Consider the following 19,461-nt stretch of genomic DNA (forward strand, 5'->3'; position numbering starts at 1 on the left):
ACAATAACACATGGCGGTGCCAAAATAAAAAACACTTTACGCCTGGCCACCTTGTTTTTACTCCAGGTTGAGCCGGACCACCCCGGCGCTCGAGTCCACTCGGCATTCCTAGCACTTCAAGTGTTACCCATCAAACCATTACAGGTACTTCGTGGTGAGACGGCTTTTATTTTCCCACAGAGAGCAATGTGTTTGTATTGGGTGTAAACCAATCATGTTACATGTGACATTTCATATGAAGCGTTCAAGTGTGGGAGAAAGGGGAAATACGTCTAAAATCAAAGTTTGTATAGATAGCATGCTATTTCCTGAACGAAAAGACAAAAGGTAAGTCACCTCTGGTTGAAAAAATAATTCACTACCAACTGAGGACAACAGGTCAGGAGATGATGATAACAAAATCTGATTATTTAACCTTTTCTACTCATTTTTGACTCTTATTTATAAAAGAGACTAAAACAATATGGGTGCAACAGTAATATTATTTAATCAATATGTTAAGGGAAAATAATATGAGCATAAGTACAATTAGTTTACTTCCTGTTTTGGCAGAGATGTTTGACAGTGGAACGTCGTCCAACTCTCTGTGCAGGAGCATGGACTGAACGGCCACAAAGGTCAAATGCACATTTTCTGAACACTGGCCTGGCTGGCTAACAATTCCAAAAAGGAAAAGACAGCCTGATGCAAACGTTGTGTGAGAGCCAACATCTCCAACATATGGCAATGGTAAGCCATATGCTAAAGTAAAGTAACATAACTAAGAGGGTTTGGGGATCCTCCACCAGAAAATTTTGAGCCTCAAACACTTAATTTCCTGCATCCTGGTATTTATTAATTTATTTATTCACCAATTTGTGTGTGTGCTTTTTTGCAAGTGTGTTTAATTTTGTCAAAATAAAAGTCCTCTGGGGGGACAAATGCACACATTTGAAATATTGAGGAGAATGCATGGGTATGTATGGAATATTGATTTTATTAACAACCTGGCTAACTTTGTGTTGCATGGCTTGTGTGTTAGTACACATGACCATATATTGCTGACCCATAACATTATATTAAGATCTATATAATGACTGTTGTTTTCTATCTGTGTTTACTCTCCATTGCACTCCGGCATGTCGGCATGTAATGCTTAGCTGATTGCACTCCGGCATGTCGGCATGTAATGCTTAGCTGAGTTGTTGCTTCATGTTGCTTGCATGACTGTTTGTGTGAACATGCTGATTGTTGTTGCTGTGTTTTTGTATCGAACTGATGTTCTACAGTTTCTTGTTGCTTTGCACGGCTTGTGTTTTGTCTTGACAATTCCTGTTTGCTATTGCTTTTGCTGTCGTTATGGTGACCTGCTGTCTTTGCTCTGTGAATTTTATCATTTTATAGGTTTCAAAACATCCTGCCAAAGGACTGCAGTTGGCTAACACTGGCACATGTACAGAAATGTTGATTAACGTGTGTTATCAAAACGAAATGACATATAAACTTCAGCCATAACTGACTTTCAGGAATTCGATTATCTGTTGAGGTGTATCGGCTAATTAGAAACTATGTAAATATGGAGAGTTAAGGATTCGCATACTTTGTTTTTTTTATTTTACAGTTACTAATTACACTAACTTGTTGGTACCAAGTTGGACCCCCTTTATTTTCTCTTTTTGGGACCATCCTCTGTAAACCCTGGAGATGGTTGTGTGTGAAAATCCCAGTAGATCAGCAGTTTCTGACAGACCAGCCCGGCTGGCACCAACAACCATGCCACCTTTAAAAATCACTTTTATCACCTTCCTTCCTCATTCTGATGCTCAGTTTGAACTTCAGCAGGTCGTCTTGACCATGTCTACATGCCTAAAGGCAGTGAGTTGCTGCCACATGATTGGCTACTTAGCTATTTGCGTTAATGAGCAGTTGAACAGGTATACCTAATAAAGGGGCTGGCATTTAATTGTACTTCAGAAAGATTATAGTTGTCCTTTTCTGTAAATATCCAGCTTTAATTGAAGGAGCACGGTGATTATAAGGAGCATCACTGGGAACAAGACTTCTTGATTTAAGGGGAGCCTTGTGGGTTCCCACAGAAGCCATTTTCATTCAGATATCTAAAGGCCCACATACATCAAACTGACTTCCGCGCTTGAGGTGTTACCTATCAAATCAGCTTTTATTTTCCCACACAGAGCAATGTGTTTTTAACAGGTGTGAACCAAACATGTTACATGTGACAATTCGTTTGAGGCGTTCATGTGTGGGAGAAAGGGGAAATACCTTTAGTTTGTTTATTTTGCATGTTATTTCCTGATCGAAAAGAAGAAAGGTAAGTCACCTCTGTTTGAAAAGACAACAAAACACTATCAATTTAGAACAGCAGGTCAGGAGGAGATGATAACAAAATCTAAAAAATAAAACGACTGTGGACATTGCTGGATGCAGTCCATAGAAAAACTGCAGAATTCCATTGGTGGTGCCATTCAGATATCTAAAGGCCCAGATACACCAAAGCAACTTCAAAAAACTAGTGGCAATGAAAGCCGACTGCTGCATTGCCTCACGTCGCCTGTGTCTCGACCAAAAAGTTGCACATGAACACATTGCAAAGACCACAGCCAATGGCCAACCAACACATACTGCACCTGTGTGAGAGGAAATAACTCTCTATACCAGCAGATGATGGTTGTATGTTATCGTCATTCAAAAAGGGAAACTGGAAGACCTTCTTGATGCTAGTCACAAAATATTTCGGCTTAAGAGCTCAATTGCTAAAGAAAAATAACCTTACCTTACATAACACGTTTGTTTTGATTTCACACCCTTTTGAATCTAGCTGTTTGTTTACTTTCCTCACTTCTGTTTCTCTAAAGCCTAGTTCACATTACACGATTTTAACCCTGATTTTGCGTTGCGGAGACTATCATAATCTCGAGTGTTCATACCTGGCGACGTGTGTTTCTGTCATTGGGAGTCTCGCCAACTGTGTTACGACCTGTGTGTGCACACCACAAGATTTCTCGACCGAGCCCTCGCCGACAGAGCCCCAGATAATGCGGTGACGTCACCAAACTACATTTTTTAACTTGGAGATGACACATCGTAAAGGCATGGATATTCTGAATCAGATCTGCCTCCAGGGCCTGGGTCCAAACGCAATGCGCTCCCCGTGATCCTATGGACGCCGCCATTGTTGTTGTTGCTTGCCAGCTTGTCAGTGTTGCCATATCTTGGGAGAGAAACAAGCAACCAGGGCTATGGAAACAAGCCCAAAAGAAGAGACTGGACCTGGCAACCCTGCGGCTTGTCCTCCTCACATTTCTTCTGTCCTCCTGCGTGCTGACGTGGGACGTATCCCGCCTCTCATTGGCTGATGCTCTTTATCAGTCATGTCAGACTTCTCCAGTTTTCTAGCATGCCAGATATCCAGTCCCAGTCACAGATGAGGAGTCGACTTGCTCGTAGGCTTGTTCACACATGAGGACTCGTCGTATCTGACTATCTGCCGACTCACCTCCGACCCAAGGTGGCTCTCAAGATCCTCTGCGGCATCAAAATCACGGTGAAAATCATGTAATGTGAACTAGCCTTTATCGTGCACTGTGCTGAATTGCCAGTCAGAAGCCCTTTTTAAACAGGAATTTGCAGGAAAGCCCAATCAGTCTTCTTTCAGCATTGGCAGTATAAAAACAAAATTGGGGAGTACCTACTTTTGTTTATACAGAATGCGCCTTTTTCTGGGCAATGGGGGGCGTGATAAAGTAACAAAATGTGTAGCTCAGTGTGTGATGTAAACAGTGACATGGGAGGGAAGCCGCGACTGGTCAGTCCTTTAGCAATTCTCTCGTAAGTCTGCCCGTTCTTCACCGTTCCGTCATCTGACGGTTAATGGCCTCTTCGTTTGCGAGGACAAGGAGGACACGCAATTCCTTGTCTCCCCAGTTGCTCATCTTTACAGTGTCTGTCAGGTTTGTGTTTCCCTCTTGCTACTAGCTGCTCATTCCTGCTATCAGCTGTTTCCTCCAAGTCATCAACAGCCCCTCCCGTTGCGGAAGGCCGCCTCTGTCTTTTCAAACTAAAAGGGTTCTGGCGGAAGGCCGCCTCTGTCTTTTCAAACTAAAAGGGTTCTGAAAATATGACTACCCTACAAGGCGGAAAATTGGGCACCTCGGATCAACTCGCCAATCCGGCTCTGTGTGTCTAAACGCTCGCAGCTTGCTGGCAAAACGGCCCAACATTCCTGGAAAATCTGCCAGTGCAAAGGGGCTAGAGTGATTTATTCACAGAGGGGCTCTGCTGTTGCCTTCAGAGCACTTCAACACACTGAATTGGCCAAAATAAAAGCCGACGGGGATTGACAAGGAGCAACGGTGTGGGACGCACCGCACCGACTAGGGCGACAGATGTCCAAGGTTGGCTTGGTGTGTCAGGGTCCTTTAAGTTGAATTAATTCAAGAAGGGACAGTACAAATTAATATACACATGGTATAAAAATGTCAGAGTGGCCATGGCCCCCCTGTCCCCCTCTCGGTGACGCCACTGGACTGAAAGTAAACTATGACTTTTATTATGTACCCAGTAATATACCAGTAAACTGAAGACTATACAATTCAAAATGGAGCATAGAGGAGATGGTTTAAATAGTTGTAACAGAGCCTCTCTCCCTGGAAATACTTGGGAGCTCGCTGAATGTTATGTAATATTTTCAAGTACTCTTGTCTTATTTGGTGTACACAGTCTATAAGGGATTACCCTGCTCACTCTCCCCTCATAATCTGCTGATGATGACGTTATACTGCAGCTCCAGCGCTCCAGATCTCGCGAGGTTATGGAAAACAATCCAGACGCCCTCTCTCTCGCTCTCGGCTCCCCCCTCCTCACCAGCCCTCCCTTCCCACGCCCCAGTGCGCTGTGGGATAGTGGCACTATAAAGTATATCCTCTCTCGGAGAAAGATAAGAAGCCCGAGACAGGAGGGGGATGAAGATGGCGGACGCCAAGCAGAAGAGGAATGAGCAGTTAAAGCGATGGCTGGGCTCGGAAACGGACCAGGAGCCTCCTGTTCTGAAAAAGAAGAAGACGAAGGTGAAGTTCGATGATGGCGCCGTGTTTCTGGCCGCCTGCTCGAGCGGCGATACCGAGGAGGTGCTCCGAATGCTTGACCGGGGCGCTGACATCAACTACGCCAATGTAGACGGTCTCACCGCCCTCCACCAGGTTTGTGTTAGCCCGCCGTGTGTGTTCACATCAGTCACTAGCACTGCCAGCATCATGAGACACAAATATGGGTTTGCTGCTAGCTACTGCTTGTCCTGGAACACCTGTCAAATGGAAGCCATTCTCATCCCGTTGTTTACCTACCTAGCCCAGTCGTCCTTTTCGACGCAGAGCAGCGTTATGGATGAACACACTGGTCCCTGTCTCAGCTTTATTATGGGATACCTAAATTCAAAACAGCGCTAACTGTGCGTGCAGTCTTTAGACCACAATCCTTAATAAGCAGCAAAGTTAAAAGGACTACTTTTTGCTCCAGTAAACTAGCCTGAGTCCCTATTCTCAGTCAGCGGGTGCAGTCTAATTGCTGTGCTGCTCCACTTCAGATTGTAACGTAGGGTCATTATATGTTGTAAACTACCTTCAAGCCGAACAACCACTAGTGTTTTATGCTTAATTGATACTGTTGAATAAAGCTAATTTCGGGTGCTACGATCGAGTCAGTGCTGTGATCGCAACCCAAATGTTGTCATTGATCCAGGGCAAAATGAATTCCTCAGCGATGGCTACAACCTGGCTAACCGTAAAAGTGGTGTTGTTGATAAACCCCTCCACCGCGTCTGCGGCTACTCTCTGGAGGAAGCAGAAGCTAGCTAGCGTTGGTTGCTTACAACGTCACTCGATTACAGGCTAATGTTACCCTTTCAAGGTCTCAGCTACACACCATGTTTACGTAATATATACACAGGTGACAGACGGTTGCGGTGTATTAGCTCAAATGTGATAAAATGGTGAATTAATTTAGTTCTGTGCTGGCCGAGCGGAATGTATGCTAACGCTACGTTAGCAGGATAAGCTAGCTCTGGTTAGCTGTTTTGGAGGTTTAGCTAAGGTTAATTCATTCGTTAGCTAGCTTGAGAAGCGACGTCAGCGGGTAACTTTGTGACCCCAAAAGTGACGTTTGGTGACTTTGGTGTCTTTGGTTTTTACCAGGAACATATGTGGGGCAAATACTTTGCTATTTGGCCGGATTGTCAGCAGTGCTAAGCTAACTATTTGCCCGCTAACCACGGTAGCTGCGTTGACTAGCCTCTATACTTTGAAAGCTAAATAATGCAAATGGCAGCCTGTTTAGGTTGTCGTCAGTCACTTAGGCCAGGTTTTTACCTCACATACGAACCGTTTTAAACTAAGCAGGGCTACATGTCTGATTTACAAGGCTCTTTAAACACCAGTGAAGGGATTGAAATGTTATGTTAGCCCGTAGGTGCAGTTACAGAAAAGAGAGCGTTGTTGTGGCCAAGGTGGATTCAGTGATGTGCATTGTACATGCAGTAGATTTGCTTTAAATTAAACGTCTGCAATTTGGGTTTGAAACAGCTTCATTGTCATTTGTGAATACGTCAGTCTAGTAAAGGATTCACTTGTATTGTCTACTACTCTGTTCATTCTCTGCCACGCTCCAGATGTGACCTCATCTCTCTATCATTTATTGTGTAACAAACAATACCTGGATGATATCAGTTGAATCCTTTGCAGATGGAAACGTTTATGTGATTGCATCTAGTGACATTTGCTACATATGTAATAGGATTATACTGTGATAACACTATCAGATGCTGTACATCAATAACAGACCTATTTTCAGTTTTGAAGATCTATAGAATTGTTTTATTTGTTAGGGTTGTTAAATTTAAAGTGGGACTTCCTGCATTACTGTTTTGTGTTTGTACCTTTAACCTGTGGGTCAACAGGACACTGCAGATCCTTTATAATGAACAAATCAATACCCTACTTAAGTTATTGCTGGTGGAAACAGGCATTTACACAGTTGAATTGATTGCATCAGCAAGGACACTTTATCCACCTGTTTGTTTGGATATTAAGTGCTTACGTTGTATAAAAATTAATGAAATAATGCTTACATTAAATGTTTAATGCTAGCATAGATTCCCAGTGATGTCACCTCATTACTCATGCCCACAGTGAGCTTGTACTAGAAAGTAATCTAACTTTGCTACATGGCACTATACACTTTCTTTCACCTATTGAAAGTTTTTTAAGCATATTTTCTAAGATGTTGTTAGCTTTATCATAAGGTCATGAATTGATTTTGTTAGTGAGGATATTTGCTCTGTGCCCTTATTAATGGCGATGTTAAATCAGCCGTTCTTCATGCTCAGAGTCTGCCATAATGAAATCTGGAATTAGCATGGCCCCCTGTGCAAACTCATTGGGTGGAAACGTTGCCTTTTTTTGGGCTGATGTCCAGGGATGAGCTAGAGTGAGGAAAGAATTTGCAGTGCCGCTCTCCAGACCTAACCATCTCTGGAGACGAGAATCTGCTGTGTGTATGTCTGTGTATGTGTGTGTGTGATGTAGGCCGGCATGTGATCCAGGGGTTTTGGGGTCTTATAAAGGAGTTGAAGAAGGTGATGCAGGGATTTCTGTTTAAAGTGCTAATCTGCAGAATTGCAGCGAGGTCAAGGTGATGACGGTCTCCACAGATGAAGTAAAGACGAGATGGACAGTCAGTCATATGATGTCTCTCTTGAGGTCTATGTCATGCTCTCCTTTTTGGTTTTAGCCAATAAACTCCAGACGGATTTTGCGAAACAAGCAAGATTTGCATCTGAAAGAAATTACATCTCTGACAGTTTAATTTTCTGCAATGAACTGCAAGGCCCTGTTGTGTTGAATGACTGACCTCTGGCTTTGTTGTGAAGTGTGTCATGTAGTTACACGAGGGCTCACTCCACACTGGGTGCAACGATATCACTCCTGACGCTGGTGACCGGTGCAGGGTTATAAATACCACCGCCACAAGTTCTCCTAACTGGGTTTCAGGAGATGATACTAAGTTTGGGTATGACTCAGAGTCTGTCGCTCTGCTTTGTAGTGCAGCCCTGGCATAATCTCACATTTAGGCTAGAGGTTGTGTCTTTCATGTGAGTCATTGGCCTTCTGTCACTTAAAAAATGACCTGTTGCAGAAGGACCTGTAAACATGTTCTCTTCACATGTAGTCTGTATGATGTGATTCATGGTGAAGAGTGTTACAGGCCCCCTTTGCGCATATGGACATTGTTAGTGCAAATTAGCCAATAATAATTTGTGGCATCTGAATTTCTTCTTTGATAGCGAAGAATGTGACTTTGTGTAGATTTTGTGAGGTGAACGACTGAGACAGATTGGCTCAAACAAACGCAGACCGCGTGGATTCAGGTGGACAGTAAAGAGGATGTACGAGACATGGGGGTTCGGCAGACAAGTTGAGATTCCAGATCTCGTCGGCTAAACTCGTCTCAGAGGGTAGCATTCCAAGTCTCGTCGTCCTAGCCCGTGCATTCCTCACATGACAGTCGCTGGAAACCATGGCAAAGAGAGAGCAGAGCAGACATTCCTCAGCTGTCACCTAAACCCCTCCCCTCCAGTCATTCCCTCTCTGGCTTGCCTCTCGCCATACAATGCCAAGGCCCAGCTGACTGTTGCCCACTGAGCTCCATCAAGGCAATTAGTGTGGAGGTAACCAGGGCTTTGTCGCTTCACACAGGAAAATCTCCACGCTGACCCACACCTGAACTTTTTGTCTTTGGCGTTCACGGCCCTTGCTGATCCCCGCGACTGAGGCAACAGGACTCAGCCCAGCTTAGCATGTCAGCGTCGGGTATTACAATGCCTTTGCTCTGTTGACATTACACACCTTCATTATGGCCCTGAAGTCCATGAACATTATCTTGCACTGTCTCCATGACAACGACTCAGGGAAGGTTGCTAGTCACTTGTGTTGGTGGATTTGCATGTACAGAGTGGGAGTTGCATAACACACTGAGCAGAGAAAGAGTCTCTGGCAGCGCTCAGCTGTTTTGAAACGAGAATCAGTTTCATGAATTTAGTAATGGAACAATTATAGAGCGTGTGGCGGAAGATGGCGAGGTGGCTGTGTTTCTTTTCATCCAGAGCGGCATCAGTCATATTAGCACATTACATAATTGCTGTGGATTTCACTACAGCCCCAACCCCGAGGATTCTCAGCTGTGCCTGAGGCCCGCAGTTGGCCAGCGAGAGGAGCAAAAAAGAAATGCCTTTGACACGTCCCTGTCCTGATAAAGACATCATGGCATCCTCTTACAGACCCCAAGCCTCCTGTCTTTCTGCCTGAGGGAGAGAATCCCGCCATCTCATGTGGAGAGGCCTCTCGGCGAAGACAAGCAAAGCATCGCATTGCAGATCTTCGCTGTTTCTCTCACCTGTTTTGCTAGCCTATACAACAGGTTAGTGACTGATCGAGGAAAGCTTAATCCACAAAAGTCTGTCAGGGCTGTAGCTGCCTGCATAATAACTCCCAGATCTGATGACTGTGAAATAAAGACTACCTAGGATTACATATTTTGAGGGTGAGATGTAACGCACAGTGCTGTTATCAGCTTTTTAGCAGCCTGTGGGGTTTGTAGGGGTGTGCAGCTTGTGGCCCAGATGACAAAGCAATGTAAATTTAATTAGGAATCCTACAGATATTTGGTAAATGCATATAAAGCATAGTAAATCTACCTTTTGATACCATCAGAATCAGCATCCATGGGGTCTTTTGAGTGGTTGTAACAGGATCTTTCTGTCGTCGTGGTTTCAGACATTTGACGTTGGCCCATTTTAGAAGAAGTCTGCTTTCACATCACTATTCTTGCAAAAAGGTTGCACAAGGTTTCCAGGTTCTTTGTTATGGTTGAAGGCCATCTTACAGTAGCAGCCAGTCAGTCACTCATGCATTTCTAAAATAATGCAGAATACATTAAGATGCACCTTTAATAATTCATGGACTGGAATCTAGACAGTCTAGATTTTATTGTTCTTTGTCTAGCACGAATAGTTAAGTCTGCTGCCACCCATGAATTTTATTAGCTTGTCATGTTTTGGTATTTTGTTGTGGCTAATCTCTAGACATAATTGCAGCTTGTCATATGAGTTATGGTTGTGTATCATTGCTAATGACACATTAGCCAGAAGTCTACAGTAACTTATATAATTTGGTTCTTTTCAGTGCATACAAGAGACTTAATTTCATTTGATTGTGTTCTTATTTAGCCTCGTGGTGCCATTATTCATTTTAATGATCAGCTCAAACAGCAGCAAAGTCTAGAGAGTACAGTAGAGGAAATACTGCATCATGAATTTACTAACCACATGAACCAATACAGGTCTTGCAGAAGTGAGTTGTAACCTATCTTCTGAGTTCAAACCAGGAATGTCAGTTACAGTTAATGTTGCTTTCGATAGCCTGAGACCAACTAACTGGTAACTAACCAGTTAATTTTTTAAGAAAAAAGCAAAATGATGTGAAATACAAGAAGCCTCTCCTGTTGGGCCTACGCTCCTTTGACTCATTGAGCTTTAGTTGTTGTTAACTATGTTAGCACTACTAGCCGTTTTGACGCTGCTGATGATGCTAACAGTGCTAACATCGTTCTCAATGCGAAAGGGGGTTTGCGGCTCAAAACTGAGCTGCTTACTTACCAGAATGGCGTGGAGGGGAGACCAGAGGGTGCACATAATGTTTCGTAAGTACCGCTGTTGGGTCAGGATGGCATTTCTGGTGGTAATTGCAGCTTAGCTCCTACCTAGGTGCGCAGTGCAGTAAACTGAAGAGCAGCAAACTTAACCTGTAAACCAGTCGACATCCCTAGTTCAAACTGATTGGAGCAATATCGGGAATACAAGGAAGACATCAACCAAACCTTGACACAACAGCAAAAACAATAGTAGATGAACATGGCAGTTATAAGGAATGTTTTATTCAATTACCCCACCCCATTTCCATTTTAATAAATCATTCAGCAGCTGGTTTGTGTGCAGCGGCTCACCAGTACTGATGGTGTTAGAATCTGTGAACTTTACACAGCAAACACCAGTGCTTGTCATGTCCCTGTGAGCTGCTTTGGGTGTTTTGACTCAGTGTAGTCATACTAGATGCACCAATATGAGATAAACACGATATCCTCAATTTAACTTCTTACATAAAAATAAAGGTCACGCAATGCGACGCTGAATTCCATTCTGCAATGAATCACTGTAGCGCTATTGTAACCTCGGCGTGCTCGATGACAGAGAGCGTTTATTTTAGAATTGGAGCCCCAGAACATGTATATATCACCTGTGTATAATTGGCAGGTCTGTCCTTGTCAAGCTGGCCCCGCTCGCTGCTTCATTCAGCCTTCCTACCAACCCCATAATCAACAGCAGGAAGTCCTTGTGGTGTTTGCGCGCCAGTGATTTGCAACATGCCAAGTCATCTGCTGATTGTGACACGTCGGTGTTTCCTTGCAGATTGTGACATGATAACATATATATGACTCTGAAAATAGACAGCCAATACAGCACAGCAAATGAATTTATCACGTCAGGCTTAATGCAAATTTGTCCTCAGTGAGAGATGGTGTATACGTCTGTCTCACTGAGTTAAATATGGAACTGTCGAGCCTTTTAGAGAAAGGACTGCAGTATCGATTTCTTCTAAAAGTAAAATCATGCCAGGCTCAGTTGATTCTGGCCTGGATGTAACCTATGCATCCCCACTCTATTAATGGAACAGCTGTGATAATGCATAGCGGGGATAAAATGCCAAAGGCATCCCCACTGGAGGATCTGGAACAGTGAGGGCCCTCAGAAGTATGTCAGATGAGCTTCGCTGCAGGTTGGAACTGGTTCACCTGGGGTCGTAAGGAGAATTCCTCAGTAGAGTGAACTTGCTGCCACGTATATGATCTGTGCTGACTTGATGGCAAGGCTGTGGACTTGACCTTGGCTTAAAGCACATTTGATGTGACGTGAGGGTGGATTTAACATTTTAGTCTGATGTAATTATTGCACGGCCATAACATGGCAGTGCTGCTGTATATGAGTTAAGGAAAATGAAAAGTTGATTTTAAATCAAAGGCTGCCAAGTTTGATATCGTTTTTCCCCACTTTCTTTATTGTACACAAGTTCATACACAGAGGTACAAACGTGTCAGGCGTGAACCCCCAGTTAGAATTCCTCAAGTGTTTATTGTTCAAAGGTCTCAAGTGATTAAAGCGGAGAAAAACACTGAATCAAGTGGGTTTCCTCCTGATAACTTACGATGTAGACATTCAGGAAGTTTTTACCAGGAGCCAAATTATCCATAGAGGTCTCTTCCTCTCCAAAACAAAATTAACTTGAGTCAAACATTGCGTACGCACAAAGCAAGGCCTTCAGGAGGCATACGCCACTTCCCACACAAAAGTTGGGATCTTTAAAAACAGACTTCATGGGAGAAACTTTTACCCATGCATTCAAACATTTTGGAGACGGAAAATTGGCGATGCAAATGGTGAGGTGGAAGCCTGGTGGTTGAATGGCGCACGCCATTTTGGGCTTTTGTTGGTAGGTATATTTTTAGTATGGACCCTACGTATTGTTTTATAAATGAGACCCCAGGTAATTTTTACCGGGAAAAGCGCTGAATAAAGTTGTTTCAGATCTTTTTTTTTTTTTACGCTGCTCATCGAAGAGGGGCTGTTAACCACGGTGGTTTACGCAAAAACATGGATGACCCTATTTAGAGGAAGTATTTGGTTTGTCTGTTCTAGGCTATTGTAGAAACATGGCGATGCAACTAGACGGACTTTGTAGTCCAGAACCTGCTCCCTATTTAGATATTAATGGCTCATTCGAAGGTAACAAAAGCATGACAGTTCTTATTTTGAGGTGATTACACACTAAAGAAAACATACTTATTATATTATATTCAATTTCTGCAAATATATCCCCCTAAATCCTACACACTGGACATTGAACGCGAGATGAAATGGTGCTATATTGTTGAAATTCATTAATAAAGTGTAGAAAAGTCGGCTTGGTTTCTGACAGTCTACATTATCTAATATACAGCATGTTATTTTTAATTGTATCTTGACTAAAATATAGCATTACATCATATCAACATTCATCTTAAGTGTGGTTTTTAGAAAGTTGGCTACATCAGTCCATAACATTCTTGTGTATATACAGTGAAAAATAAATGGGAAATACTCCTCAATAGTCCACAGAAATCACACTTATATTCAGTTTGAATCTTTCTAACAGGTTTTAGTGGATACATTCTTTGTAATATCTTGAAAGATGCTTCTTTAATCCTGCTGTTGATACAGTATTTATCACAAACTTTTCATGCTTTTTCCCGCTGCATATCATTAAATAAGGAAGACCAAAATATTAAGATAAAGGGACAGTAGTGTTAGAGCACATCTCTTTCACCAATATAAATATTTTCCGCACAGTCAGATCTGAACGACGGCTCTATGGCACCAGAGTGCCATGTTTTATCTCTTCCTCTCGGCTGAATGCTTTTTGATGATGTCAGCATGTGATACTATTTGTCACCCATACATGAGGTTGTAGGCGTTATCGCTGCATCTTGGAACGGCTTGTGAGATTGATGAGAAATAACATGCAAGCTTAACTGCCTGTTGAGACTTCAGTGTAAACCAGATCTGTAAAAGGGTGCAGGTGCTTTAACAGGTCAGTGCCCACCACTTGCTTTCCCCTCTGCTCCCCCCTTTTCCAAGCCATGCATAGTATTGAGCTGCTGTGAAATGTTTGTGGGATGACTTCAGCTTGTGTGTTTTTTTCCCCACCCTGTGGCACATAGTGTCTGCCTTCCACCTAAGCCAGGTCTCCATGAAGCCGTCCTGCTGTTGTTTGCTCGGCGGCAGTCACATGTCTCACGCTGAGTGTTTTTTATGGGTTGTTTTTGAACTGCAAACACCTGGACCCAGAGACTGTGAATTCCTCATTGTCTTACAGAGCAGCGAGTACAATTAAGGCAGAGAGCGCGTGTCCATTTGTTGTCTGTGGAAGGGTGAGGTTACATTCTTTCCATTTATTCTCAAAATGGCTGCATCTTCAGCTGACGGAGTGAGGGACAGAGGTGAACATGGTGATTTGGCCCATTGTACACAATCTAGACGTTGTGGTATTGTTAAGCCAGGAAACACAGAACATGATACCCTTGCGTTCTCAGTTTGGAAAAGTTAATGCTCACTGTTGCTTCCACCTGTCACCAAATAGCTTACTGTGAGAAAATACATCATGATATGATTACTGTGTTGGTCAGTAGTAATAAAAAATGGCTTATTCCACAACCTGACATACATCACCAGCAAAAATAGCGTTGCACTGAAACATTGTCTGTATATGGTAATGCCAGCTGATAGGAAGAACTAATATATTGCGGCCTCTCTAAGTATAAGGCTCTGTCTTTACTCTTGATTGGCATTGATTTTTGTTAGTGCTGATCCATGAGCAGCCATGAGATTGAATGAACCTGCTGCTCGCCATGATGCTACCCCATTAGTGTTCTTGTGAGTAAGTGCATGTGAGTGATACTCTTCCTGCAGATAAATAGCGGTGTCAGTAAATGGGCCCGTACCATGATAGTCGGAGTACTTTGGCTTGTGATTCAAATGGACTTACATAAGTATGGCCTCTGTGTTAGAAAAAGCATTACCCTCTGGCTGTTAGTAGATGTGTTTTCTCATGTTTTGGATAATCCAAAATGCTTTTAAACTTTGCTGCATTCCAGTTGTCCCTCACTTGACATTGAGCTGTGCCGAACAGTTTGAAGCAGTAGTCATAACGACGACATTCGAATTCTAAATCAACATCGAATGCTTTGACAAGTGATGGATGTAATCATCTTCCATTTAGCCTTTCATAAACAACATACAAACAAATGGAGGCATGCACTTAGGATTGGGTACCGTTCACATTGGAAATGGTACCGGTTATAGGGTCTCACTTATAGACATTGCGTACAAACAGAACAAGGCCTGAAAGAGGCGTACCCCACTTCCGGAGCAAAAGTTGTGATCTATAAAAACAGACTTGATGTTTTGAGTTTACTCTCTCTTCTATATAATAAGTTTTACTTTTGAGCAAGCTGCGGGGGTGACGTTGTTGACTGTAGCCAGTTCTGCTTTTCGTCACTTTTCTAATCACACAAAGCTAATTTCCTCTCTCTCTCTCTGTCTGCTTGAGTTTGTGTGCATGTCTGCTTGTCTAGCAGTGATTCCAGGCTATTACTAAAATAATATAGGAAAGAAAACAGACCACGTCGAAACTATTGTGTCTGGTCTGGCTTGCTAGAAAGCCGAAAGAGCGGCTGGCTTTGGGGCGCATTGCAGCACTTCGGCCTCTTGTTTAAGCCTGGCGTTCTTGCCCAGATTTGCTTCCAGGTACTGACATTTTGCGCCGATGGATTAAACGTGAATTAGTACTCTGTAGTACCAATGTAATTCGGTCAGTACCCTTAAAAGTACAGAGTTTGGTACCCAACCTTTCACGCACCTGTTTTAATTGGCAGTCTAGCAGCAATCAAACAGCACCATAAAACATGTTAATTCATTAAAGAAAGCTGATTAATGAAATAAAGGCTTACTCATTTAATCCTGTGAATCACTTTATTGAAATTAAGGAAGAATGAACAGACATTCGAAGCTTCATTCAAACTTTGATAGAAGCTTTGAATGATTAGAAATGGCATTCAGCCCTCGAAGATAAGTAGTTTTTTTATTGCCATTGGCGTTTCCTGCTGGTGCCATATTAAATATTGTCAACAGATGAATAATTAAATAAAATATCATGAGAACTCTTTAACATCACACTCTTTCAACTGAGAAATTCAACTGTGCATCAGTTAATTTGATAACAGATTGAAGTAGAAGTGGGGATAGAAAGTAAGAGAGATAACACCAATAATTACAAAACAAGACACAATGAAAAGAAGTCATCACATCACCCTCAAATAAAATTGAATCTCCATGTTTTATAGAGCGTAAATGTCAGGTCACTGAGTCCAATCAAGCTGCGATGTTAATAGACTGTTAAATGAATAATTAATGAACTACAACCACTCATGCTAACACAGTCAAGTTACGATCCTCAAGGTCCACGACCCCCGGCTGATTTTACAGATCATGTTGAGTAAAAGTCTGGTCCAGTGCAGAAGAATCCTTTTCAGTGATTGATTGATTAATCATAGTTTTATGTTTACTATCCATCCAAAGTATATCAGCAGACAGCGTGCAATGTTGGTGCACATTGTGTCATCTCTGGTGCATCAGTTTTAAGCAGCTGACATCAATTATTGATAACTTAGATGACTAACCCTCAGATAAACATACTCCTTTGTGTCTAATTCAGGTTGTTTAGATGGACAGTAAAAATGGACGCCCCTGTGCTGTGCGTGTTCACGCCCACAGCTCTGGGAGGAAGAGGGGGGTACTGCTCGTCTTTCCTCACCGAGGTGGTGATGGTAGGAGGGTTCAGTGTGTTGGAGATTTCAGGCCAGAGAGGAACAGGAAGTGGCTGTTTATTTTTCTCATTTCCTCTTTGAAGCTCCACTAGTGAGCCTGCTTCTTCCACTCCCTCTGACAGTAGCCTAACATAGACACATGTACAGTCACAGCCTACAAGCCTACAGCTATCTGCACTGGGTTGCATAATAATTTACTTAAACCCAGGCAAATGAATACACATTCTCACCTTTTTTATATTATGTGTTGTGGTGAATTATATGGATTTTTTTTGTTAAATTGTCAGTAATTGAGATCTGCAGTGTATCACTGTATTATTGCCTTGAAGTTTATGAATAAAACCTCACTCCTAGTTGAAGGTCTTTCTGTGGGCTGCAGGCTTATCCTTTTGTAGAGCTGCACAATGGATGACGAGCAAGTAAAAGCCCTTTCACACCGAGCATGGATTTTTGTCTGCTTGCACACCCCTGCATAACATTAATGTGGGGAAAGAATATTCAGATATCCCTTGATTTCAACAAATTAAAATCCTTTCTTCCAACTGATGTCATACTTGCATGTCTTAGTTAGCTTGCTGCCAAAATAGGCAGTGTCTTATCAATTTGGTTTCTGCTTCAGCTGAGATACAATTAAGATGCTTATGCAGCTGATATGCACTTGCTAACGTTGAATGTTGGTCACAGTCTCAAACAAACAGAAGCACATGGCTAATTATTATGCAGAATAATGTCATCGGGCCACCGGGTGCTAGTCTGTCGGATTTTAATGAAACAGTCCTTCCTGTCTGTCTACCCTAACTATGTGTTGCGGCGATGCAGACCTCCTGTCTAGTTCTGTAAGCTGAAACAATTTCCCTCAGTGGAAACAAAACTTTTATTTACTTCAATTTCACAGATAAACAATACAAGTACTTTGTCTGTGAATGCTGTGAGTTATAGTGAAGCTGATTTGTGTCCTTGTGTTTTAAATTGTCGCTGATAAGCTATGTTTAATGTGTGTTTAATGTGTGTTTTGAATCAACTGAACTTCCACCGCCGACTAGTCTTTGGAGGTGTAACTGCAGAGCGACACAGACACACCACCGTTCAAGTGGACATGGGCACTATGTAGGAGTAAACTTTTCTTTGTCTTGATGAAAATAGAACAAGGCAACACGGATAACTTGCACTGGGCCCAGTACATATATGTATTTCCACGTTATTGCATCACACTGTTGAGAAACGCTTTTAAAATCACTGTATTTTCAAATGTAATGTACATGTCCAGGTTTTTTGTTCCATTTGAGTAAAATGAGTAGTTTATGAAACTTTAAGTGCAGATTACGCTGTATGCATCTTACTCTATCTGTGGAGATGGTCTTTGTCTTTGCGTGACATGTACATGTGTACCAGCAGTTCAGCTTGTGTTGTGATGACGATCCATATTTGTGCTGGTAATGGCTATAAATTGGTAAAATGCCTGCAGGGCAGTCCCTGGCACCCACACTATCCATTTAACCTCTTGGGCTCATAGCTTGTTGGCATGAGCGGTGACACAGTGCCAGTACGCTGGGTGAAGCGGGGAGGGGGGGTGCACTGTGGACCGTTCTCAATGCCTCTTTAGTAGACTGACTGTCAGTGACTGCTGACTGAGCTATCTACTGTCCTCCGTATAGTAGCCTCCACATAAGGGTTCTATTATATGGAAATATCAACGGAGGTTGTATTCTGCCATCTCTCCGTGGCTATCTGACCTCTCTGCCTCCCCCCGCCCCTGGTGCCCCCTCTCGCCTTTGGACCCCTCACATGGAAACTAATTTGGCTCTCAAGTGGGGCTATTGTTTTGGCTGCTGAGCGAAAGCCCAAGTGAAACATACAGTCAAAATCTCGCCGGCATTTTTTCTCCCCCTCTTCCTCAATCCTGGTCGTCTTTTTCCATGGGAATCCCAGGGCCATATATGGTCGTCCTCAGTAGCAGCAGCAGCAGCTAGAGCACTGAAGGCAGAGGCCGTGTGTGTGTGTGTGTGTGTGTGCGTGCGTGTGCATGTGCATGTGTGCGTGTGTGTGTAGTCTGGTTACAGCTCCCAACAGAGCTCATCTAGTGGAAGGACCCAGCTGGTCGCCCCGCAGCGCTCTAACCCTCCCCCTCGTACCCTCTGGCCTCATGAACCCTGCCAACAGCACAGGAGCTGTGAGCTCTTTGTCTCAAGCGTAAACACACACAGATGTACACTTCACAGAACGAACATTCACACCAAAATATCCCTCACACGTATAGATTCCCTGATCCTAATGTAAACCTTTTGTAGTCACGTCTGGATCGTTCTATTTCCAATATCATGTTTACTGTTTCACCACATCTCTCATTGTCCAACACACACATGCAAACGCAGACACATAACGCACTCATACTTACATGCAGGCGGTAAGAAGGAATTCCTTTTGTGGAAGTGGCTGCGCGCCTCAGAGCCGATGACGTAGCCCACGAGGAGTGGCCAAAGCGCTGATGCCTGAAGCCCCAAGGCTAGGAGTATTACTTATCTGGGAATTTCTCCACTGGTATGCTAGTCCAGGGCCTCGCTGCTCACTGGTTAGGTGGTTGCGGATAGAAGTACTATAGGGAGAGGGAGAGGAGTGAAGTATGAGAGGGAAGAAGCTGCTTTGTTGTCCGTGCTGTTGCTTTATATGGGAGAAAACTGGACTTTCCCCTTTGAGGAACAACAAACAACAAGTCCTATGTTATTAAGCTTTATTGTGGATGCCCTAAGCACTTATTCTGAAAGCCAACAAGCCTCTGTTTTATTCTATTTTGTACATGCAATGTTTGAGAAACCTTACACCATAATACCTAGATAATGTTTTGGCTTTCCTGACAGATACTAGAGGGTTTCAGCTATTATCCATCTCACCGCAGAAATTACAGCAGTTTCACTCCCCCCCACATCACACAAAAAGTAA

General features: G+C 43.0%; 1 protein-coding gene across 7 annotated transcripts in view; it reads left to right on the forward strand.

The window, feature by feature from the left end:
- Positions 1-4,868: 4,868 nt before the first annotated feature.
- ppp1r12a (protein phosphatase 1, regulatory subunit 12A) overlaps positions 4,869-19,461 on the forward strand; it is a 70,745-nt gene continuing 56,152 nt past the window's right edge. For all 7 annotated transcript variants that reach the window (XM_050036746.1, XM_050036743.1, XM_050036747.1 and 4 more), the window contains exon 1: positions 4,869-5,198. In XM_050036746.1, the coding sequence (XP_049892703.1) occupies positions 4,962-5,198 (237 nt within the window). In that variant the 5' untranslated portion in view covers positions 4,869-4,961. The remainder of the gene's footprint in view (positions 5,199-19,461) is intronic.

The sequence above is a fragment of the Epinephelus moara genome, chromosome 23, assembly GCF_006386435.1.
Source record: "Epinephelus moara isolate mb chromosome 23, YSFRI_EMoa_1.0, whole genome shotgun sequence".
Taxonomy (NCBI): Eukaryota; Metazoa; Chordata; class Actinopteri; order Perciformes; family Serranidae; genus Epinephelus; species Epinephelus moara.